The following is a 24433-nucleotide window of genomic DNA, read 5'->3' on the forward strand; positions in this document are numbered from 1 at the left end:
ACTGCCGAGTGGCCGGGGGCGCGGGGCGGGGCCGAAGCGGCTAGCACACGGGCCAGGAGGCTGGGTGGTGGCGTGGGCCGGCGGCTGGGGCTCGGGGGCTGGGTCCCGGGCGAGCCGGAACCAGGAGTGCGGGCGGGGCGGAACTGGAAATGGGGCACAGTGTGGCGGCGATCCAACCTTGAGCGCATCCTGCGTGGGGAGAGAGGACCTCAGGGGTCGCAAAAGCCGGAGGCGGAGTGGTGAAGTCAGGGCTGAGTGGGAGAAAGAGGGCCGGGCTGAGGTGAGCCTCACGAGCGGGAATTGAGAGAAGCTGGCCGAGGGAGCGTTGGGACCGGACACATTGTCAAACTGTCAGGCTGTTACATTTTGTCCAATTCTTAATTTTTTTTTATTAAAAAAATTTTTTTTTTAGGGGGAAGCCCCAACTCCTACTGCTTGACCTCAATGCACTGCCTGGTTCCCTAGGGTCCGGGTGGTTCCCGAATTCCTCTTTGTCCAGCCCCGGGACTCCTGCCCTTGTGGTTGTTGCTTTTTTCTTAGAAATACCCTTACACAAATGAAGGTGCTCGGCCACTTAATCAACTGCGCAATATTCTCTTACGACTCCTATCTCGTTTCAAAAATCCTTGAATCTTTGTACAATGTGTTTGTTTTCTTAAAGGCAAGAATGGGGGAGGTGCACTGATCTTGGGTGCAACTTCAAGAATGAAATGATACTTCTCTTCCATTTTCTTAACAGACATGGCCACTTACCACCGAGAAGGACACAGTCAACTGCCCCGAGCTGATGCCATTCGTTCTCGTCTCATTGATACTTTCTCCCTCATACAGCATCTGCAAGGCTTCAGTCAAGCTGTGCCACGGCACACTATCCGAGAGATACTTGGTCAGCAGTTTCTCCTTTTTCTTCACAAGGAGAAACTTAAGACTCCCATCCACACCCTCTAAAGAATAGGAAGAAGACAGATAATATTAAGGGTAGAAAATTCAGGGGAGGCTGATTTGGTTACTAGTTCGGAGGTTACAATAAACTTGATAAATCAAAGGCTTTAGAAATAAAATTCCTTGAGTCCAGGATATAGAACCCATACCTCTCACTTATAGTCCTAGGATAACTGCTAGCCTTGGCTGATGTGGAAGTTTTTACCAAGGACACTTAAAACTTAAAGGGTTGAACCTGCTGCCTTTTTTTCTTGGGTATGGACAGTATTGATCATAAGCAATAAAATAGCTCTTCAAACTAGTATTGGTTGCTGTGAGTAGGAGCAACAAGGAAAAGCCAGCACTTGGGCTGGTTATGTAACTAGTATTCCTGCCCCCAATCCTACCTGCTCTTCTTATCCCCCTAAAACTTCTCTTTATATCTGTCTCTTTTTTATTTTTGGTGTAGATTCTTCTCAACAGAAGAAACTTATGTTAGGAGATCAACACCAGCTGGTGCGCTTCTCCATAAAGCCTCATCATGTAGAACGGATTACACATGCCCATAGACTGCTTAGCAGGTTTCAAGTACGCTGCAGTCAGAGGCCACCTCTTTCTTTGTGGGCTGGATGGGTCCTTGAGCGTATCCTTTCAATGCCACTCATTTTTATACCATTTCTTTACTGTCTCTCTTGCCTCATCATCTGCCTTATGATTTTATTTTTCCCTTTTCGAACTCCCATTTTATTCTCATTCTCACTGGGCCTATCCTTGCTCCTATGATTTCACCTGCAAGAATCAGAATGCCGCCTGACCAGGCGGTGGCGCAGTGCATAGAGCATCGGATGCAGAGGACCCAGGTTCGAAACCCCGAGGTCGCCAGCTTGAGCGCGGGCTTATCTGGTTTGAGCAAAAGCTCACCAGCTTGGACCCAAGGTCGTTGGCTCGAGCAAGGGGTTACTCGGTCTGCTGAGGGCCCGCGGTCAAGGCACATATGAGAAAGCAATCAATGAACAACTAAGGTGTTGCAACGCGCAATGAAAAACTAATGATTAATGCTTCTCATCTCTCCATTCCTGTCTGTCCCTGTCTATCCTTCTCTCTGACTCTCTCTCTGTCTCTGTAAAGAAAAATTTAAAAATAAAAGAAAGCATGTTGAATTTATTCAGCAGTTCTAGTTGTTAAAAAAAAAGGCCCTGGCCAGTTTGCTCAGTGGTAGAGCGTTGGCCTGGCATGCAGGAGTCCCGGGTTCGATTCCCTGCCAGGGCACACAGGAGTAGCACCCATCTGCTTCTCCACCCCTCCCCCTCTCCTTCCTCTCTGTCTCTCTCTTCCCCTCCTGCAGCCAGGGCCCCATTGGAGTAAAGTTGGCCCAGGCGCTGAGGATGGCTCCATGGCCTCTGCCTCAGGCACTAGAATGGCTCTGGTTGCAACAGAGCGATGCCTCAGATGGACAGAGCATCGCCCCCGGTGGGCGTGCGGGGTGGATCCCGGTCGGGCGCATGCGGGAGTCTGTCTGACTGCCTCCCCGTTTCCAACTTCAGGAAAAAAAAAAAAAAGAACCAGAATTCCACTATGTATGATTCCTTAAGAGGAAACAGGTCCTCTCTTCACAAACTTCATCATCTTCCTCATCTTTTTGAATACAATTGTACTGATGGTTGAAATAGGTGAGAACTGACCTTGAATGAAAGAGGAAGTGGGCCCTGACTGGATGGTTGGGTTGGTTAGAGAGCATCTTCCTGATACGCAAAGGTTGTGGGTTCGAGCCCCAGTCATGGCGCTTACAGGAACAGATCAATGTTTCTGTTTCTCTCCTTCCCTCTCTCTCTAAAATCAGTAAATTAAAAAAAGAAAAAAGAGAGCCTGTGTTGGCCTAGCGTGCGGAGGACCCGGGTTCAATTCCCAGCCAGGGCACACAGGAGAAGCGCCCATTTGCTTCTCCACCCCTCCGCCGCACTTTCCTCTCTGTCTCTTCCCCTCCCGCAGCCAAGGCTCCATTGGAGCAAAGTTGGCCCGGGCGCTGGGCATGGCTCTGTGGCCTCTGCCTCAGGCGCTAGAGTGGCTCTGGTCGCAACATGGCGACGCCCAGGATGGGCAGAGCACCGCCCCCTGGTGGGCAGAGCATTGCCCCTGGTGGGCGTGCCAGTGGATCCCGGTTGGGCGCATGTGGGAGTCTGTCTGTCTCTCCCTGTTTCCAGCTTCAGAAAAATGAAAAAAGAAAAAAAAAAAAAAAAGAGAGCCTGACCTGTGGTGGCACATGTGGATAAAGTGTCAGCCTGGAACACTGAGGTCACCAGTTCAAAACCCTGGGCTTTTCTGGTCAAGGCACATGTGGGAGGTGATGCTTCCTGCTCCTCCCTTTCTCTCTTTCTCTTTCACTCCTCTCTAAAATGAATAAATACTTTAAAAAAAAAGAGGAAGTGGAGTCATTTTTCCTTTATATTGATCATTTTGCATTTTTGAATGTCACTTGAATTCTAATAGGCATAGTTATATTAAGTCTTCTGGAGTAGTGTTTGTGCAACTACTAAGATATAGATACAGTTGGAGGGCTCTTGAAAGTGTAATAGATATAAGGCAGTCTAGACGTTTAGTGGTAGGATATAATACAAGGAACTGGAGCTGGAAAAACCAGTTATATTTCTTGTGCCAAACTAAATTTGTTTGAATTAACCTTTCCTATTAGAGATATTGATTCCTATCAGTGAGTGATCCAATACTTACATTTTTACAAGTATATTTAGAAAGATTAAGGACAAATAAGTTGGGTACAGTTAAGATACTAGATGAGCCAAAAAATGACCTAAAGAGTAAATAATTCGCCTGACCTCTGGTGGCTCAGTGGATAAAACATTAACCTGGAACGCTGAGGTTGCTGGTTCAAATCCCTGGGCTTGCCTGGTCAAGGTACATACAGGAAGCAACTACTACAAGTTGATGCTTCCTGTCTTCTCTCTCTCTCTCTCTCCCCCCTCTCTAAAAATTAATAAATAAAGAAATAATTTAAAAAATTAAAAAAGAGTAAATAATTCCAAACCAATCAAATTATATTAAATATATTAACAATAAGAAAAATCTGAAGAATCAGTAAGTTCACTTGATTATCTCAAACAAACTGCTTAGAACTGCTTAGAAGGTTAAGGACAGTAGAAGTACTCCCTTGTTTTATCCTCAGTGTTTTGGGAAAGTTTCCCACTTTAAAACTTTTTTTTTTTTTGCTTGCCTGACCAGGTGATGGTGCAGTGAATAGAGCATTGGACTGGGACGCAGAGGACCCAGGTTCGAGACCCCGAGGTCGCCAGCTTGAGCGCAGGCTCATCTGGTTTGAGCAAAAGCTCACCAGCTTGGACCCAAGGTCTCTGGCTCGAGCAAGGGGTTACTTGGTCTGCTGAAGGGCCATAGTCAAGGCACATATGAGAAAGCAATCAATGAACAACTAAGGTGTTGCAACGAAAAACTGATGATTGATGCTTCTCATCTCTCTCCATTCCTGTCTGCCTGTCCCTGTCTATCCCTCTGGCTGATTCTCTCTGTATCTGTAAAAAAAAAGAAAAGAAAAGAAATAGGTCCTGGGTTCCTGTCCAATTCCTTTGAAATCCCCTGAAAAAAAACTTGCCACATAATAATATCCTCCCCCCCCAAAAAAACCCAAACTTTTTTTTTTTTTTTACAGAGACAGAGAGAGAGGGATAGATAGGGACAGACAGAAACGGAGAGAGATGAGAAGCATCAATTATCAGTTTTTCGTTGGGACACCTTAGTTGTTCATTGATTGCTTTCTCATATGTGCCTTGACCATGGGGCTACAGCAGACGAGTAACCCTTGCTCAAACCAGGGGCCTTGGGTCCAAGCTGATGAATCTTGCTCAAATCAGATGAGCCTGCGCTCAAGCTGGCGACCTCGGGGTCTCAAACCTGGGTCCTCCCAGTCCGACGCTCTATCCACTGCGCCACCACCTGGTCAGGCTCCCACTTTAAAACTTAAAACTCTTTGCCTGACCAGGCAGTGGCGCAGTGGATAGAGCGTTGGACTGGGATGCAGAAGACCCAGGTTCGAGACCCCGAGGTCGCCAGCTTGAGCACAAGCTCATCTGGGTTGAGCAAAAAAAGCTCACCAGCTCGGACCTAAGGTCACTGAGCAAGGGGTCACTCGGTCTGCTGAAGGCCCACGGTCAAGGCACATATGAGAAAGCAATCAATGAACAACTAAGGTGTTGCAACGAAAAACTAATGATTGATGCTTCTCATCTCTCTCCATTCCTGTCTGTTTGTCCCTATCTATCCCTCTCTCTGACTCTCTCTCTGTCCCTGTAAAAAAAAAAAACACAAAAAACAAAACAAAAAAACCTTAAAACTCTTTGCCCTGGCTGGATAGCTTGGTTGGAGTATCCTCCTGATACATAGAGGTTGCTGGTTGGATTCCCGGGCAGGGTGCATGCAGAAACAGATTGATGTTTCTCTTTCCCTTTGTCCTTTTCTTTCTGTAAAATCTATTTAAAAAAATAAAACCATCTTTTAATAAAATTAGGTCAAAGATATTTAAATATACCATGATAATTGATGTCATTGACTACTATAGTGTATTATGTATACTTTGAAGTGTTTTATTTTTAATTTTTTTATTTTTTTAGGTAAGAGGAGGGGAGACAGTGAGGCAGACTACCACAAGTGCCTGACCAGTATCCACCTGGCAACTCTGTCTGGGGCTGATGCTCAAGTACAGAGCTCTTTTTAGTGCCTGAGACCAACACGCTCCAAGCAGCTATCCTCAGCTCCTGGGGCCACACTGAAACCAATGGAGCCACTGGCTATGGGAGGAGAAGGGGGAGAGGAAGGAAGAGAGAAGCAAATGGTTGCTTCTCCTGTGTGCCCTGACTGGGAATCAAACCTAGGACATCCATACACCAGGCTGACACTCTATCCACTCTATCTATGACACCATCTAGGGCCTGAAATGTTTTTATTTATTTATTTATTTATTTATTTATTTATTTGTATTTTTCTGAAGCTGGAAACGGGGAGAGACAGTCAGACAGACTCCTGCATGCGCCCGACCGGGATCCACCTGGCACGCCCATCAGGGGCGAGGCTTTGCCCACCAGAGGGCGATGCTCTGCCCCTCCGGGGCGTTGCTCTGCTGCAACCAGAGCCACTCTAGCGCCTGGGGCAGAGGCCAAGGAGCCATCCCCAGCGCCCGGGCCATCTTTGCTCCAATGGAGCCTTGGCTGTGGGAGGGGAAGAGAGAGACAGAGAGGAAGGAAGGGGGGGTGGAAAAGCAAATGGGTACTTCTCCTATGTGCCCTGGCCGGGAATTGAACCCGGGTCCCCTGCACGCCAGGCCGACGCTCTACCACTGAGCCAACCGGCCAGGGCCTGTTTTTATTTTATTTTAAGTGAGAGGAGGGGATAGAGAGAGACAGGCTCCCACATGCACCCTGACCAGGATCCACCCAGCAACCCCTGTCTGGCACCTGAGGCCAACGCTGTGACCACTTGAGCTATTGGGCCAACACTTGAAGCAGTCAAGACTCTGGCTGTAAGAGGGGAGGGGAAGAGGAGAGAAGGTGGAGAGGGAGGGGAAGAAAAGCAGATGGTCATTTTTCATGTGTGCCCTGACCAGGGATTGAACCCAGGATGTCTGCACACTCTACCACTGAGCAAACCGGCCAGGGCTTGAAGTATTTTATTTCCTGTGCATATAGGGAGGATTTTGAACTAGGTCACCTACATTTCCTATTTCTTGATAATTGGTATGTATTTGCCTTGTGAAGTTAGGGATATAGTGTTAAACTTTGGAATAAAGTAAATAGCAGTAAATGTACAGGATTCCTTGCATCTAATGGACAAATCAAAAAAAGAATAGCACTAACCATTCTATTTAGTAAAATGGCTGATTGTGAAACATGATCACTATGCCAGAGAATAGGTTGATTGCCTGAGTGGGAATCACCTGGAAAATTTGTGCAAATTTTATTCAGTACATTCCCATGGTAGAAGGGCAGGAGGAATAATAATTTGCGGCTAGCAGATTTCTTTCAACAGACTAGTTTACATGATAAACATGATTTTTTAAAAAAATATTTATTAATTCAGAGGGGGGGCCAGAGCGAGAAGCATCAACTCATAGTTACTTCACTTTAGTTGTTCATTGTTTGCTTTTCTTATGTGCCTTGACTGATCAAGCCCTGGGACTTCAACCAGCAAGTGACCTCAGCATTCTATCTAGGGCAATGCTCCATCCATTGTACCACCACAGGCTAGGCAATAAACATTAAGATTTTGTAAAGGCTTTTAAAAAACAAGTTTTCAGCCTGTCCTGTGGTGGTGCATTGGATAAGGTGTTGACCTGGGATGCTGAGATTTCTGGTTCAAAACCCTGGGCTTGCCCAGTCAAGGCACATATGAGAAAGAACTACTATGAGTTGATGCTTCCCACTTCTCCCCCCCCCCCTTTCTCTCTCAAAAGAATTTTTTTCAGGTCACAAAGAATGTTGTTATAGAGAAAAAAAATAGTTATTAACGGATTCTAGATCAAAGCCTCCAATCTTTTTTTGTCTTCTGATTTTGTTTCCCAGTAATACATAGTGTGTCCTTAAAGTCATGGTGCACTTTTGACCGGTCACAGGAAAGCAACAAAAGACGATAGAAATGTGAAATCTGCACCAAATAAAAGGAAAACTCTCCCAGTTTCATACCTATTCAGTGCAACTCGATGTGGGCTCATGCACAGATTTTTTTAGGGCTCCTTAGATAGCTATCCCGTATAGCCTCTACAGACTCGTCACTGACTGATGGCCTACCAGAACGGGGTTTCTCCACCAAACTGCTGGTTTCCTTCAACTGCTTATCCCACCGAGTAATGTTATTCCTATGTGGTGGTGCTTCGTTATAAATGCGCCGATATTTACGTTGCACTTTGGTCACAGATTCAAATTTAGCGAGCCACAGAACACTGAACTTTCCTCTGTACCGTCCACATCTTGACTGGCATGGCCGTGGGTTGCTGCACGGTATACACGTTGTTACATCATCATCTGCACATGCGCACATGCTGCCACATCATCCTACAGAAACTGGGAGGGTTTTCCTTTTATTTGGTGCAGATTTCACATTTCTATCATCTTTTGTTGCTTTCCTGTGACCGGTCAAAAGTGCGCCATGACTTTACAGACACACTGTATATAATCTTAAAAAGTTTCTTAGGTGTTTCTTTTTCTTAGGTGTTTTAATCATTTAATTATTTTTATGTGGAATAAACAAATTGAAATAAAACAATGTTTTAGATCAGCATATTAAATATTGTATTTTAATATTTATAATTTTAAAAATGTGAGCAAATTTTTACTTTTGCAATGTTTTAAGTGATTCATGCATTTTCTTTCTTTTTTTTTAAGAGAGAGAGGGAGCAAAGTGAGAGGCATTAACTCCTAGTTTCTTCACTTTAGTTCATTGTTTTTCATATGTGCCTTGATGGGGGTTGGGGGCGGTTCACTTAGAGCCAGTGACCCCTTGCTCAAGCCAGTGACCTTTGGGTTCAAGCCAATGATCCCATGCTCAAACCATCAATCCAGCTCTCAAGCTGGTGTGCCTGTGCTCAAGCCAATGAGCCTATGCTCAAGCTGGCAACCTCAGGATTTGGAATCAAGGAACTCAGCATCCCAAATCGATGCTGTATCCACTCTGCCACCACTGGTCAGGCTGATTCATTCTAATTTTAAAGAAAATACATGATTTGTCTACAAATTAATTTTAAAATGCCATTAAATTTGACTTTGGATCAAATTTTGTACTCTGTATGGTTTTTAATTTATTTTTTTTTTGTTTTTTTAAATGAGATCATTGACAACAGTTGCAGGTTTACAACATGTATTCTATATGTTAAAGTGAAGATGTAAATTTATGTAATAGGGCATAAAAAATAGAAAACTGTCTACTTTCACAATGATATCCGTTGCTTAGTTTAATAATTTTCATATTTTGTTTCTGAATGATAAGCAAAAAAAGAAAGAAGATTTGGCTCATTTTCTCTGAAAGTAATATGTTGCAAGTGTGAGTAGTTTTTATTTCCAAAAAAAAGAGAGAAACCAAGTTAACATTCTTATACTTTTTTACATTGATTTTTGAGATTCTAGAGATATCTTGGGCTATATAAGATTTTTAAAATCAGATATATGTAATTTATAGAATCTGATAAGATCATCTTGAGATAAACATGCAGAATTCTATTTTTCAGAATTATTATGCTCTTCATGAAGTTCTATTTCAACATCATTGTTCCTTCCACTGTGGATTAATTAACCAAAATATTACTAAAAGCAATAACCATTTAAAACTGTGTGTCAAAATCTACATAGCAGTTTGTGTTCTTCAGGGTGATTGAGTATGCTCTTCTGATCTCCATTAACTGCCAAGCATATCAGTCATCATGCATTTGCAGGCCCTCAGAGTATTCTATTTTAAAGGGAAATATATTCATTTTTAGCTTTTAAGCCTATTTTAATCTCAACGTGTTTTTCAATCGCATGGCATACATCCATTAAATGTATAAAAGAGATGAAGAGGGTTGAAAGATTAAGGCAATGAGTTAAGGAATAGCAATTAGCAAATAATAGGGTTCTAGAAAGAAAGTACAGGATATAATTTGCTTTGTAGGACAAATCAATTTTATAGAAGAAAAGGAATGTTTTAAAAGCTAACAAATAGCCCTGGCTGGTTGGCTCCACGGTAGAGCATCAGCCTGGCATGTGGAAGTCCTAGGTTCAATTCCCAGTCAGGGCACACAGGAGAAGCCACCATTTGCTTCTCCACCCCTTCTTCTCCCTCCCCCTCCCCCTACTTAAGCCATGGATTGAATGGTTCAAGCAAGTTGTCCCTGGGCACTGAGGATGTCACCATGGCCTCACCTCAGGCACTAAAATAGCTCAGTTGCCGAGCAGTGGCCCCAGCTAGGCAAAGCATTGCTCAGTAGGGGTCTTGCCAGGAGGACCAGTCAGGTTGCATGCGGGAGTCTGTCTCTGCCTCCCTGCCTTTCACTTAATAATAATAATAAAAATAAACCCAAGCTATTTTTTTATTATAACAGTATGCCCCATGAATCTGGCTTCTTGTTTCTATATCTCCTTTAAAGCACTTAACATATCATGGCCCTACATCTTCATTCTATTCTCAAGGCTTATTGTTTCTTTGTGAAATTTGGGACTATGGGTAACAGTGCAGCAGACAGGGTTAGTGGTAGTTTTTTCTTTATTTTTTTTTAAAGATTTTATTTATTCATTATAGAGAGGGGAGAGAGACAGAGACAGAGAGAAGGGGGGAGAAGTAGGAAGCATCAACTCCCATATATGCCTTGACCGGGCAAGCTCAGGGTTTTGAACCAGCAAGCTCAGCGTTTCCAGGTTGACGCTTTATCCACTGCGCCACCACAGGTCAGGCTGGAGTTAGTGGTAGTTAAGAAATGAATCTCGGCCCTGGCCGGTTGGCTCAATGGTAGGGCATCAGCCTGGCATGCGGAGGTCCCAGGTTCGATTACCGGCCAGGGCACACGGGAGAAGCGCCCATCTGCTTCTCCACCCCTCCCCCTCTCCTTCCTCTCTGTCTCTCTCTTCCCCTCCCGCAGCCAAGGCTCCATTGGAGCAAAGATGGCCTGGGCGCTGGGGATGGCTTTGTGGCCTCTGCCTCAGGCACTAGACTGGCTCTGGTCACAACAGAGCAACCCCCCGGATGGGCAGAGCACATACCCCCCACCCCCGTGGGCATGCCGGCTGGATCCCCGTTGGGCGCATGCCGGAGTCTGTCTGACTGCCTCCCCGTTTCCAGCTTCAGAAAAAAAAGCAAAAAAAAAAAAAAAAAAAAGAAAAGAAAAGAAATGAATCTCTTGGCCCTGGCAGGTTAGCTCAGGGTTAGAGTGTTGGCCTGGTATATGGAAGTCCCTGGCTAGATTCTCGGGCAGAGCACATAGGAAAAGTGACCTTCTACTTCTCCACCCTTCTCCTTCCCCCTTCTTTCTTTCTCTCTCTCTTCCCCTCCAGCAGCCAAGTCTCCATTAGAGCGAGTTGGCCCCGGGCACTGATGATGGCTCCATGACCTTCACCTCAAGCACTAAGAAAAGCTCTGTTGCTGAGCAATGGAGCAACACCCCAGATAGGCAGTGCATCGCCATCTAGTGGGCTTGCCGGGTAGATCCCAATCGGGGTACATGCAAGAGTCTGTCTCTGCCTCCCCTCTTCTCACTGAAAAAAAAAAGAAATGAAATGAATCTCTTAGTGTCTCTGTGACCCCAGAGGGGAAAGGCAGTGACTGGCAGCTGTTAGGTACATCCATGCCAGCGGGAGAGATGAGTCATAGCTATTTTTCATGTTTGATTCTGCCCTCCCTTGTATTTCACAGGTTGAAGTAACAGCAGTGTTTAGAGAAATGCAAAGAAAAGTATAATAGCAATGGGCAAAACTGGAGTTTATAACACGTTTTTGGTTTTTTTTGATAGAGAGAGTCACAGAGAGGGAAAGATAGGGACAGACAGATAGGAAGGGAGAGAGATGAGAAGCATCAATTCTTCATTGCGGTTCCTTAGTTGTCCATTGATTGCTTTCTCATATGTGCCTTGACCAGGGGGCTACAGCAGAGTGAGTGACCCCTTGCTCAATCCAGTGACCTTAGACTCATGCCAACGACCTTGAGGTCATGTCTGTGATCCCACGCTCAAGCCAGTGACCCCATGCTCAAGCTGGTGAGCTCGTGCTCAAGATAGATGAGCCCATGCTTAAACCAGTGGCCTTGGGGTTTCAAACCTGGGTCCTCCACATCCCAGTCCAACACTCTATCCCACTGTGCCACCTGATCAAGCTGTAACACGTTTTGATCATCCTTTATGATTCAGCTTCCCACTTCCCTCTTATTCATCCTTTTGCTTTATGCCCACAGAATTGTTGGAATCCTCAAATACCAAACTCTGGCCCGTGAAGCTGACTCTGGAGGTGGCAGCTTGGTTCATCTTACTTAGTTTCATCTTGGAGATTATTCTTATGTGGCTATCCAGCTTTTCCCTATTCTGGAAGAATGCCTGGAATGTCTTTGATTTTGTTGTTACCATGTTGGTAAGGATAGATATCCTGAGGATGTGCCTAGGTGAATCAAAATGACAAGAAAAATTAAGATAATTAGGTCACAGGAAGAAACAAATAGAAATGTACCTAACTTTCTTATTTTCCATCTAAAACTAAAAGTCAATCATTGCAGGAGTTGCTGGTATTGGGAGCAAGGCAGAATCTAACCACAACATTAACCCCAACAATAATATGTACCAGTTACTAAGCACTTATTAAGTGCCAAGCTTCCTTCTAAGTGTTTTACATATATTTTCTCATTTGAGATCCACAAGAAACCAATGAGATAAGCACTGTATTTATCCCTTTTATGTCTGAGCAAATTGAAATACAGAGTTTAAGTAATATCAAATAGGCTGAATAGAAAACAATCACTAGAGAATATTTTTCAAGGGGTAATTTCCAAGGAACTATGAAGAATAGCAGATAATGAAGGAGCAACTGTCCACGGGTGCTTTGGGTATATTTTACTCATAATCTATTTGTTTCTCACAGTCCCTGCTTCCTGAGGTTGTGGTGCTGGTAGGGGTAACAGGCCAGTCTGTATGGCTCCAGTTGCTGAGGATCTGCCGGGTTTTAAGGTCTCTCAAACTCTTTACACGATTTCGTCAAATTCGAGTCATTATTTTGGCCCTGGTCAGGGCCCTCAAGGTGATTTGACTGTAGCAGCACAGCCAGGTGGGCGGAGTGGATGAACATGGGGGTTACATGAAACTAGTCTGAGTGGGTCAAAGAAGGCAGTGAGAGACACTATTATATGTAATTGGATGAAAAAGGGCTGAGGTCAAGCTCCTGTGGTCTAGAGGTGACAGGGCTCAGGACCGGAAATAAGGATTTGATGGGGGATTGACAGGGTGGACTTAGCTGGGCTATAGGTGAAGACCAGCCTTCTCTGGCCCAGCTCTTACTTGAAGTCATGGTTTCTAGAGTATGACCTTCCTCTTGTTGTTGCTGATCATCTTCTTCTACATTTTTGCTGTGGCCGGTGTCTACTTCTTCGAGAATTACACCCGTTCATCTCGCACGGACCTGAAGTACCACATGTTCTTCTCGTAGGCAGAACTGGGAGAAGCCTGGGTTGGGGGAGGGAATTTGGGCAAGAGACTGGGAAGCTAGTTCAAAGTATAGTAATAAAGTATAGTCTATTGTAAGAAATTAGAATAGAAGACAGTAAGGAGAGGCAAAGAGAAAGCAAAGGAATGGTTAATTGTATTCACTCTGATTTTTGAGGATAGGGCAGCTACCAGATTTGCTCTGGATTTTGCACACCCTCATCAACCATCTTTAAATACCAGTATCTCCAATGGTTAAGCCCTGGTTTCTATGACTCAGTTACCTCTTTTGAAAAATGGGAATAAGAGTGTAAGGGATAAATGAGGTAATGCATCTAAGCACTTAGCAGAGTATTTAACACATATTGTAAGTGATAATAAATGTTACATGTTGGTTTTACCTCAATTTCTAGGTGTGGGGACTACACATGCACATACTTATACTCATTAGAGAGTAAAATCCCGGCAAGATCTCTGTCTAGAGAACACTGATTACTAGTAAAAAATCAATTGGGATTTAGAGGTGTTAATGTTATTTATGAATTGGAATCCTATCTTTCAGCATCTCTCAGCTCTTCTCTCTTATAAAACTAATGTATGAGTTAGGAAAGTACTAAAATTGATCCTATTCAGGCCCTGATGTTTTGAACCAATTGTATGTGGAGGACTAAAGAGGAAAGAAGGCAATTTTATATACCTTCCTTAGAGCTTTTGTGATATATTAATATTTATTATTTGGGATCACATGTTTATGTCACAAATCCATTTGTTCATTTGCCTATCAGTTCATACCAACAAATTAAATAGGAATGATGTTTGCTAAATTCTTTTTTTTTTTTTTTTTACAGGGACAGAGTGAGAGTCAGAGAGAGGGATAGATAGGGACAGACAGGAACAGAGAGAGATGAGAAGCATCAATCATCAGTTTTTCATTGCCGTTGTGACACTTTAGTTGTTCATTGATTGCTTTCTCATATGTGCCTTGACAGTGGGCCTTCAGCAGACCGAGTAACCCCTTGCTTGAGCCAGCGACCTTGGGTCCAAGCTGGTGAGCTTTTTGCTCAAGCCAGATGAGCCTGTGCTCAAGCTGGCAACTTCGGGGTCTCAAACCTGGGTCCTCTGCATCCCAGTGTGACGCTCTATCCACTGAGCCACCACCTGGTCAGGCTAAATTCATTAAGTGACCTTCTGTTAGGTGACATATGTAGGACAGTGGAGAATGAACTTACAAAAAATGATATGTAGTTGCTGATTCATTCATTTTTTAAAAAATTCAGTCAGTATCGCCCTGGCCAGTTGGCTCAGCGGTAGAGCGTCGGCCTAGCGTGCGGAGGACCTGGGTTCGATTCCTGGCCAGGGCACACAGGAGAAGCGCACATTTGCTTCTCCACCCCTCCGCCGCGCTTTCCTCTCTGTCTCTCTCTTCCCCTCCCACAGCCAAGGCTCCATTGGAGCAAAGATGGCCCGGGCGCTGGGGATGGCTCTGTGGCCTCTGCCTCAGGCGCTAGAGTGGCTCTGGTCGCAACATGGCGACGCCCAGGATGGGCAGAGCATCATCCCCTGGTGGGCAGAGCGTCGCCCCATGGTTGGCGTGCCGGGTGGATCCCGGTCGGGCGCATGCGGGAGTCTGTCTGACTGTCTCTCCCTGTTTCCAGCTTCAGAAAAATGAAAAAAAAAAAAAAATTCAGTCAGTATTTATTAAGTATCTACTATGCTCCAGATACTAACGGAGTAGTAAGAGAAATTCATAGATTATTCATGATAAAGTAAAACCTCATAAAACAACCTTAAACTTAAGAATAATTACCTAAAAAATTAAGTATGGTAGAAAAAGACACATTCAGAGCAAACTATAAAGAAATGCTCTTATGTTGCTTTAAGAATGAAAATGGGGAAAAAAGAGTGAGAATGAAACTGTTTTTGAGAGGTTTACATCTCTGTTTTATCTATATGCACATCTTTTTCTTCAGGGACTTGCTGAATTCCCTAGTGACAGTGTTCATCCTCTTCACCATGGATCATTGGTATGCACTGCTTCAGGACACCTGGAAGGTGCCCAAAGTCAGCCGCACCTTCAGCAGCATCTATGTCATCCTTTCGTTGTTCCTTGGGTCTATTATCTTTCGAAATATCATAGTAGCCATGATGGGTAAGCATAGAACAGGTGAAACTTGGTGGGATGGATGGTTGGGAAGATATTAGAATGAAAGCTAGGACTGTTGGATTATGGAGAGAGAGAACCTGATACAGGTCTTGGGGCCTATAATGGATATTTCATTTGGTTTATCCCCACTTAAGCCCTCTCCCCAGGTCTAGTCACCACCATTCCCAACTCCTAATGGCCCCTTGGGGCAGTTACTAACTTTCAGAACATCAGAAATGAGCTGAATGAGGAGATGACAAACCTGGAGGTTCAGCACAAAGCCGACATATTCAAGCAGCAGATTACCCAGAGGTATGCTTCCCTATTTCAAACTCAACTATAGTTCTCAACAGTTTCCTGACCTCATTCCTTGTTTCTACTCTTTGGCCTTGACACCATTTTTCCCTTTGTGACAGGCAATTTGCCTGACACAGCTCTAAAATATTGCCTTTTTTTTTCTTTTTTTGAGAGAGAGAGAGGAAGGGAGAGAGATGAGAAGCATCAACTCATAGTTGTGGCACTTTTAGTTGTTCATTAATTGCTTCTCATACATGCCTTGGCAGGTGGGGGCTCCAGCTGAGCCAGTGACCCCTTGCTCAAGCCAGTGACCTTGGGCTTCAAGCCTTTGGGCTCAAGCCAGCCACCATGGGATCATGTCGATGACCTCACACTCAAGCCGGTGATCGATCTTATTGGGACCTCAGTGTCCCAGGTTGATACCCTTTTCACTGCTTTACCATTGGTCAGGTTGTTGCCTGATTCTTTATCTACTGTTGGGACTTCCCTACTCTTTTATTTTATTTTTTAAGTAAGAGGAGCTGAGATAGAGAGACAGATACCTGCATGCACCCCAACCAGGATCCATGTGGCAACCCCCATCTGGGGCCAATGCTCAAATCAACTGAGCTATTTTTAGCACCTAAGGTTGTTGCACTAGGACCAACAAGCTATCCTCAAAGCCTGGGGCTGATGCTCAAACCACTCAAGCCACTGGCTGCAAGAGGGGAAGAGAGAGAAAATGGGGAGAGGGAGAAGAGAAGCAGATGGTTGCTTTTCATGTGTGCCCTGACTGGGGATTGAACCCAGGACTTCTGCATACCAGGCCAATGCTCTGTCCACTGAGCCAACCAGCCAGGGCTGACTTTCCTACTTCTTTTCACCTCTTTATTACAAGTTGTTCTCTTCACTCAGTTTTCTTCACTTTATGATACGAATTATTTTTTTCCTCACTAAACTCCTTCTTTAGTGTAAATCTCTTCACTCTTGTGTTTTTTGCTTTGCAGGAGACAAAACCTGTCCCCTGAGGCACAAATGTCAAGCATTAGCAAAATGGATACCAGGTTAGGACTATAAACTGGGATGGATACACATGAAGGAGGAGAGGGTATAAAACCACAGATGAATACTGGCTTTGAGAGAGAATTCCTTCATTCAATAACTATTGGTTGTAGTGGGTTGAATGATATGTTCTAACTCCCAGGACCTCTGAACATGACCTTATATGGAAAAAAGGTCCTTGCAGTTGCAATTAAGTTGAGATGTGATTATTCTGGATTATTCAGGTGGACCCTAAATTCAGTGGCAATGGTCCTCATCAGAGACAGAATAGACAGAGAATAAGAGATGTGAAGATAGAGCTAGAGATTGGAGTGATACAACCACAGCCAAAGAAGCCAAGAAATGCCAGGCAACTAACTGCTAGATCTAGAAGAAGCAAGGAACCTTCTCCCTTAGAGCTTCCAGAGGGAGGGTGGACCAACCAACATCTTGATGTCAGACTCTGGATTCCAGAATTGCGAGAGAATCAATTTCTGCTACTTTAAGCTATCAAATTTGTGGTAATTTATTACAGCAGCCACAGGAAATTAGTACAAGTACCTCCTATGAAACAGAATACTAAATAGAATACCTAGAATATTATTATTCTATGAATACTAGACCCTAAGTATTCCACCATGAACAAGAAAGTAGAAGGAGAAATAAACTTGTTCATCCATTTAATAAATAATTATTGAATGCTTATTAGATGCTTGGGATATGTCAGTGAACAAAACAGACAATAATGCTTGCTCTGATGTAGCTTACATACGAGGTAGGGGAAAGAGACAATAAATAATGAATATATTAAATAAGTATATTAACATAAAAATATATAAGCATTATTAAAGAATGAAAAGTAGGACTGGTTAAGGAGGATTGGAGGGTGAGGGTTGCAGATCGGTTGTAATTTTAAACAAGGTAGTCACAATGGCCTCACTGAAAATGTAACATTTGAGCAAGACTTGGAATAGGTGAGGGGATTACTGTGTGAGTATCTATGGGAAGAGTGTTATAGGCAGAGGGGACAGCTACTACAAAGGTCTTAAGCCAGAAGCATGCCTGATGTTTAGAAACAACAAGGAAGCCATTGTGACTGGAGCAAAGTGAGCAGGGGAAGAGTGATAGGAAATGAGGTCAGAGAGATAATGGAGACCCTATTCTGTAGGGCTGTGGGTAACATTGTAGGTACTTGGGCTTTGACTCTGAGTGAAATAGAGAACAGAGCAGAGCAGTGACATGAAATGACTTAGATTTAAGGATTACCCTGGTTGCTGTGATGATGATAGACTGTAGAAGTATGAGGGAAGGAACAGGGATGAGTTAGGAGGCTATGCTGCTATCCAAGCAAGAGATGATAATGGCTCAGACTAGAGTGGTACCAGTGAGAAAAGATATACAGTATTTTGAAGGTAGAGTCAACAGGATTTCTTGATGGATTGGATGTAAGGTATCAGAGAGGAGTTCAGGATGACTCCAAAGTTTTTGCCTGAGCAATGTCAGGATGGGGAAGGCTGAGGTTGGAAGAAGTGTTTGGGCAAAGAGTTGGCTTTTGGTTGAATTTGAGATTTCTATTAGACATTCAAGTAGTGATATGTGAGTCAAAGTTGTTTATACTAGTCTAGTTTGAGGAATGAGGTCTGGACCAGAGGTTTACATTTACATTTAGTAGGCATTTAAACTCAGATTAGATAACCAAAGGATTGACTAGACGGAGAAGATAAAAAGACCAAGAGCTGAGCAAAGTGAGCCCTGTACTATTAAGAGATAGAATCGTGGGGACAAAAGCTGTAGTTATGGTGTAATAGGCATAGGACTATGGAGTGAGGAGCCAAGCTTGGTAAAATAAGGCTGGATGTGGAAACATGAGTAAAACTAAGCACAGAAGCTATGTGCTGAGAGGCACTAATGTAGATATAGCACTGGGATAATTGAGGTTGAAAGTGCTTAAGATCAGATTTTGGGCTTGTATATATAATAACTTATATATACAGTGAGCATTTTGGCCCTCACAACCTAAAGTCTCAGGGATTGGGGATGCCCAGGGCCAGGGCCAGGTCCAGGACCAGAATAATGAAAGAGTTAGCTATATCCCATAAATGTATTTGAAGCAATAAAATTTCCCCTTTCACTTATAGAGTTACCAGTCAACAAGCAGAATCTATGGACTTCTCAGAAATTTCTCAAGAGCCTGAAAGCAGTGTCACTGAAGAGAGTCCAGAAGTATCTGAGCCAAAACCAAAAGAGTCTTTGTCAAAAAAGGAAAAGTCCACATTTTCCTTCTTATCTTCATCTTCTGAATCCATAAATTTGAAGGCTACTGGTAAGCAGAGTTTCTTCCATTTGAATTCAGACCCTTCATCTCTAGGAGACATCCCAATCTTATTAGGAGCTCTCCCACTTTCTATATCAGTCTGATTTTCTGTCCTTTTTCCTTTTTTTTTTGACAGAGACAGACAGAGAGAGGAACAAATAGGGACAGACAGGAAGGGAGAGAGATGAGAAGCATCAATTCTTTTTTTTTTAATTTTATTTATTCATTTTTAGAGAGGAGAGAGAGAGACAGAGAGGGAGAGAGAGAGAGAGAGAAGGGGGGAGGAGCTGGAAGCATCAACTTCCATATGTGCCTTGACCAGGCAAGCCCAGGGTTTCAAACCAGCGACCTCAGCATTTCCAGGTCGATGCTTTATTCACTGCGTCACCACAGGTCAGGCAGCACCAATTCTTCATTGTGGCATCTTAATTGTTCATTGATTGCTTTCTCATATGTGCCTTGACCAGGGGGCTACAGCAGAGTGAGTGACCCCTTGCTCAAGCCAGTGACCTTGGGCTCAAGCTGGTGAGCCTTGCTCAAACCAGATGAGCCCGCACTCAAGCTGGCAACCTCAGGGTCTCGAACCTGGTTCCTCTACGTCCCAGCTCGACACTCTATCCAGTGCGCCACAACCTGGTCAGGCTGATTTTCTGTCTTAATTACTTTCTTTGTGCTTCTTCATTTTCCCTGTACTTCTGTTTCACCTTGGATAAATGTGGCTGTGGATGTCTTTGCTTATTGTGAAAAGTGATCTCTTGGTGATGCACTATTTACCCTCCTCCCTGCTTCCTGTTTCCTCTTCCATCCCTGCTTTTTCCTCCACACACACCGTAAGCTTTATCACTTCTTTCCCAACTTCTGCAAATCTATATGTTTTAAGAAGAATTCCTCCATCCAGGTCAGTTGGACTGGGAGACTCATGTGCACCAGAATCTGCCTGGGCTAGTGGACATGGGTGAGGCCGAACATGTTATTTGGCCTAGAGATTCACTCTTTCGATATTTGGAGTTGCTGGAAAAGCTTCAGTATAACCTAGAGGAGCGTCAACAGTTGCAAGAGTTTGCAGGTATGGATTTGGGGCAGTCATAGGGACTAAGAGTTAAGTACATTTGGAGTAACATATATAACTGAGGTTAAGGATGTGGGTGGTCACTATTTTGGTATCTCAGCCTCTGAATTTCTACCTCACACCTAAAAAAGGCAAATCCTTGGTTTGGCATGTTACATTCTGGACATATGTCCTGACTTTTTCAAACCTAGAGAGAACCTGGCAATTTTGCCTCTTTAGTAGGACTCCTAAATATTGTACTTTCAGTTCTGAGAGCTTGTTTCCCAAGTGGAGAATGTTCCAGTTGTTGGGAATTAAGACAGGTGGGCTCTTGCTTGTTTTGGTAGTCCACTCCCCTTTTGTACATGTTTCTTCTCTGGGAAGGCCACATTTTAGACCTGAGTAGTAGAGCCTTAGGCTTAAGATTTTGAGATTGCATATATAATGACTGATAGCTATGGCAATTAGACAACAGAAAGCCTACAAGTGCCCACTACCTTCAACCCCCCCCCCCAAATTTTATAAATTGTAGACTTCTCTTCCTTTCAACAATTTCTACAGTCAGTTTAGGCAGAGAGGAGTATGTGATTTAAATAATAGAATTATTTTCCCTAAATTTCTTACTTGAAATTTCACAACTTGAAGATTAATTTGGATTAATAAAATTTCTCTCTACAAATAAAAACTGGAAGAATTAGGGCCTCTGCCCTTTCTTTTTCTTTTTTTTACAATTTAATATGGATTCATGTTGTCTTCCTCATACCTAGTTGAAATCAACTCAGTGTGAAAATTAACAACTAGGGAAGAGGAATGTGTGTTGATGGTGGCCAATAAGAGAATGTTGTTTGTTTGTTTTTTACAGAGACAGAGAGAGAGTCAGAGAGAGGGATAGATAGGGACAGACAGACAGGAATGGAGAGAGATGAGAAGCATCAATCATCAGTTTTTTGTTGCAACACCTTAGTTGTTCATTGATTGCTTTCTCATATGTGCCTTGACCGTAGGCCTTCAACAGACCGAGTAAGCCCTTGCTCAAACCAGCGACCTTGGGTCCAAGCTGGTGAGCTTTGCTCAAACCAGATGAGCCTGCGCTCAAGCTGGCGACCTCGGGGTTTCGAACCTGGGTCCTCCGCATCCCAGTTCGACACTCTATCCACTGCGCCATCGCCTGGTCAGGCAAGAGAAATTTATAACTTTGGAATGTGGAGTTTAGAACAGGATGTCAAAATAGACATTCACCTACTTCAAATGTTGCCTAAAGTTAATCCTGCTCTTTCCAGCTGTCTTCAGCCTTGCCTTCCCACTTATTTTCTAAGGAGAACATGATGAGAGAAGTAGCAAGACCACTTCTTTAACCCTTTGTGTAGTGAGTTTTTTGTTAACCCTTTGAGTGAGGACGTACATGAACGTGCATACTACTCAAAGGCTTAATCCTGATTAATTCATCTTTGGAAAAGAGTACAGGTGCATATGGCTTAATTCTTTATTTTTCAATTAAAGTTGACATGTAACATATGGCTTAATTTAAAGTGAAGGTTAGCTTTGGCCGGGTAGCTCAGTTGGTTAGAACATCATCCCAATACGCCAAGGTTGTGGGTTCAATCCCTGGTCATTCAAGGGGACATACAAGAATCAACCAACAAATGGATAAAAAGTAGAACAAATTGATGTTTCTTTCTCTTTCTTTCTCTCTCTAAAAACCAATCAATCAATAAATAATTTTTTTTTTACAAGAGTAAAGACTAGTAAGAATTTGTGTGGGAACCCAGATAAAGATCTTTAAACATTTATATATTCTAAATATTCTTAGTTCTCCAGCCTTACAGTCTTTTTCTTTACAGTTCAGGCACTGATGAACTTTGAAGACAAGTAAAGTCGATGATGGATGCCTTTGATATATTTGGCAACAGATAATGAAGGGAATAGTTGGAAATGGAGAATTAAAAGTATAAATGTTTAATAAATACTGCTAACAATTGCTTAGTGCCCTGTCTCTGATACATAGAGAATACTGAAAGATATAAGATTAGGTGAAAAAGACCAGTGGGACCTGTGGTTCTTGGCTTTCTACCCTTCCCACAGCTGCTCAGGCTGACTCTTTCCTTGACTTTGTAACTCAAGTTCCCACCCTTTCTGCAAACTCTACTTCCTGACAGACTCCTAATTTCACCCTCTCCCTCTCCCTCCCTGGTGGGTACAAGCCTCTCTTGTGGAGGGTTAAGCTAAGGAGATCCCAGGTATATTAGTACAACTAATGGAGAACTATTGTTCCCATTGCCTCCTCTACAAACATTGCTTCTCCCATGTACCATTAACTTTAATCAAACATTATTTTCACCTGTTTCTGAGTCAAAATAAAATCCTTTATTCCATTTCCTTCCTATTGCTGAGGGCAGTGATTCCACTTTGCAGAAGTGTTCAAATCAGTAAGCATCTGTGGGGCAGTGTGTTAGGCTTTCTTGTGGGGTTACCAGCTGTAAGCACTTTGCTTGATTAGTGGTGTGAGCACATGGCAGAGGCATGTGTGCATAGGCTATATAAGGCTTGCACTCGAGAGAGATGAGAGATGAGGGATTGGGGATGTGTGGATTGCCTGCCTGCCACTGTGAGGAGCCATTTTGCTGTTTGTTTGCCTGAGAGGTGGTTTCCTCTGCCTGTGTGCTTGTCCACCGTTGTGAGACTTTATTAAATGAATGGCCCAAACCTTTCTACCATCTGCCTGAACCCAATATGAACTTGCCTGGCCTTAGCAACCAGCATTACATCTGGTGTAGTGGGTAGGATTCTAAGCAGATCGGTAGGGAGCCACCAACAGCCTTGAGGGGTGAGTAAAGGAGTGGCTGTTTCCAGTGACTCTCCTGGTGGGAACTGTGGGCTGGGTGTTTTTTGCAATCCTGTGAGAAGAAACTAAGAGCTCGCCTGACCTGTGGTGGTGCAGAGGATAAAGCATCAACCTGGAAACGCTGAGGTCGCCAGTTCGAAACCCTGTGCTTGCCTGGTCAAGGCATATATGGGAGTTGATGCTTCCTGCTCCTCCCCCCTTCTCTCTCTTTCTATCTCTCTCTCCTCTCTAAAATGAATAAATAAAAATTAAAAAGAAACTAAGAGCTCTGTGTGAGAAGCTGAGCGAGGTTGAAAGCTCCAGGATGAGCTGCATACTGAGCGGCAACGACTGTGTGAACTGGAGTGAGAGCTGGAGAAGGAGGCCGACTGGGTTAGAGAGCTGCAGAGCACTGATGGTGCCTGGAACTGGAGCAATCTACAGGTTCATGAGTTGCAGTTTGCCCTAGAAGTTGAAAGTTGGCAGCAGCAGTTCGAGGAACAACTGTGAGTTCAACTTCACGCTGAGAGCCAGCAGCCGCAGGAACTGAAGATGGAGGCGTGCCAGCGGAGTGGTGTAGGTAGAGTGCAGAGTGCATTCCTAGCAGCTGTGGTTGACGCAATGCTGTGAGAACACACCAGCTCCCGGAACCCTCCTGGGCACACCCAGGAAGGAAGCTCGCCCGCTATACGGAAATGACTCAGCACCAGCCAGGAAGCTCCCTGACCTTTGCAGCCATTGGCTGTGAAGGACATGCTGTAACATCCTATTGGCTGAACCCATGTATATAAGCTATCGTACTTCCTTAATAAAGTGGATCTGTGTCACTGAACCCAGGCTCCGGAGTTGGGTCTTTGCATCTCCGAAGTCCTCACCCCAGGCAGGCCTTGTTCACAACTGGTGCCCAACGTGGGGCATCAGCCACCCCCCTCACCCTGCTGTCCTGGCAGGTCTTACACTGTCCCAAAGAGGAGCACATGGCAATGGCAGCATTTCCATCTCTGCTCCAGAGAGCATGATGGCATTCACCCCTATGTCCCAAAATGTCAGCAAACCCACCAGCGGCTTAGCAGGCACTCCCTGCTGTTCCAGCAGCCACTCTGCGATGCAAGCCTGGCTTCTGGGATGTCCGTTTATCCTCCCACGGCAGCTGCCGCCATTTACCTTCTGGAGTCTGCAAATCGCAACTCCGGCCCAATTCTCTTCATCTTGCAAAGATGAACTGAAAACACCAGCTCTGGCTGCCAGGCTCGAGCCCTGGGCTGCCACCACCTTCTGCTCTGCAGACCTTGCAGCTCCAGCCCCGGCCTCCTGCCGCAGCTGTCTCTCCATAATGTCCAGGGCAAGCTGCAATTCATGAACCTGTGATTCCTCCTCCACTGGCTGCTCCATTTCCAGGTGAATCTCGTGAACCTGGTCAGCCTCCTCCAGTGCCTGCTCCAGCTCCAGGGTCGGCATCTCTTTCTTTCACACTTGCTCCAGCTCCTTCCACTGCTCGGTTTGCAGGTCCCGGGCAGCCTCTTCCACAGAGCTCTCGGTTTCCTCACACATGGCTGTAAAAGTCAGCCAGCCTACGGTCCCCAAAAAGACAGCCATGGGGAACCATAACAGCAGCCAGTCCTCTACTCCAGGGACCCAGCCGGCACTCAAAGGACAGGTGAGTGACCCTCTGCAGTGGGAAACCTTCTCCCTCACTCTCGAGCCCTGCAAGC

The 24433-nt window shown here is 44.3% G+C and overlaps 1 protein-coding gene across 1 annotated transcript; it reads left to right on the forward strand.

Moving 5' to 3' along the window:
- The first annotated feature begins 77 nt into the window (after nucleotides 1-77).
- On the forward strand, nucleotides 78-21870 carry CATSPER2 (cation channel sperm associated 2). Its single transcript, XM_066276651.1, has 13 exons — nucleotides 78-280; nucleotides 740-886; nucleotides 1391-1564; nucleotides 2523-2591; nucleotides 11845-12017; nucleotides 12522-12677; nucleotides 12954-13078; nucleotides 15049-15227; nucleotides 15434-15533; nucleotides 16505-16561; nucleotides 18677-18861; nucleotides 19751-19918; nucleotides 21742-21870. Exons 2-13 carry the CDS (start codon nucleotides 742-744, stop codon nucleotides 21771-21773), a joined length of 1563 nt encoding a protein of 520 aa, XP_066132748.1. The 5' UTR covers nucleotides 78-280; nucleotides 740-741; the 3' UTR covers nucleotides 21774-21870.
- The last annotated feature ends 2563 nt before the right edge of the window (nucleotides 21871-24433 follow it).

Source organism: Saccopteryx bilineata, chromosome 4 (genome assembly GCF_036850765.1).
Source record: "Saccopteryx bilineata isolate mSacBil1 chromosome 4, mSacBil1_pri_phased_curated, whole genome shotgun sequence".
Taxonomy (NCBI): Eukaryota; Metazoa; Chordata; class Mammalia; order Chiroptera; family Emballonuridae; genus Saccopteryx; species Saccopteryx bilineata.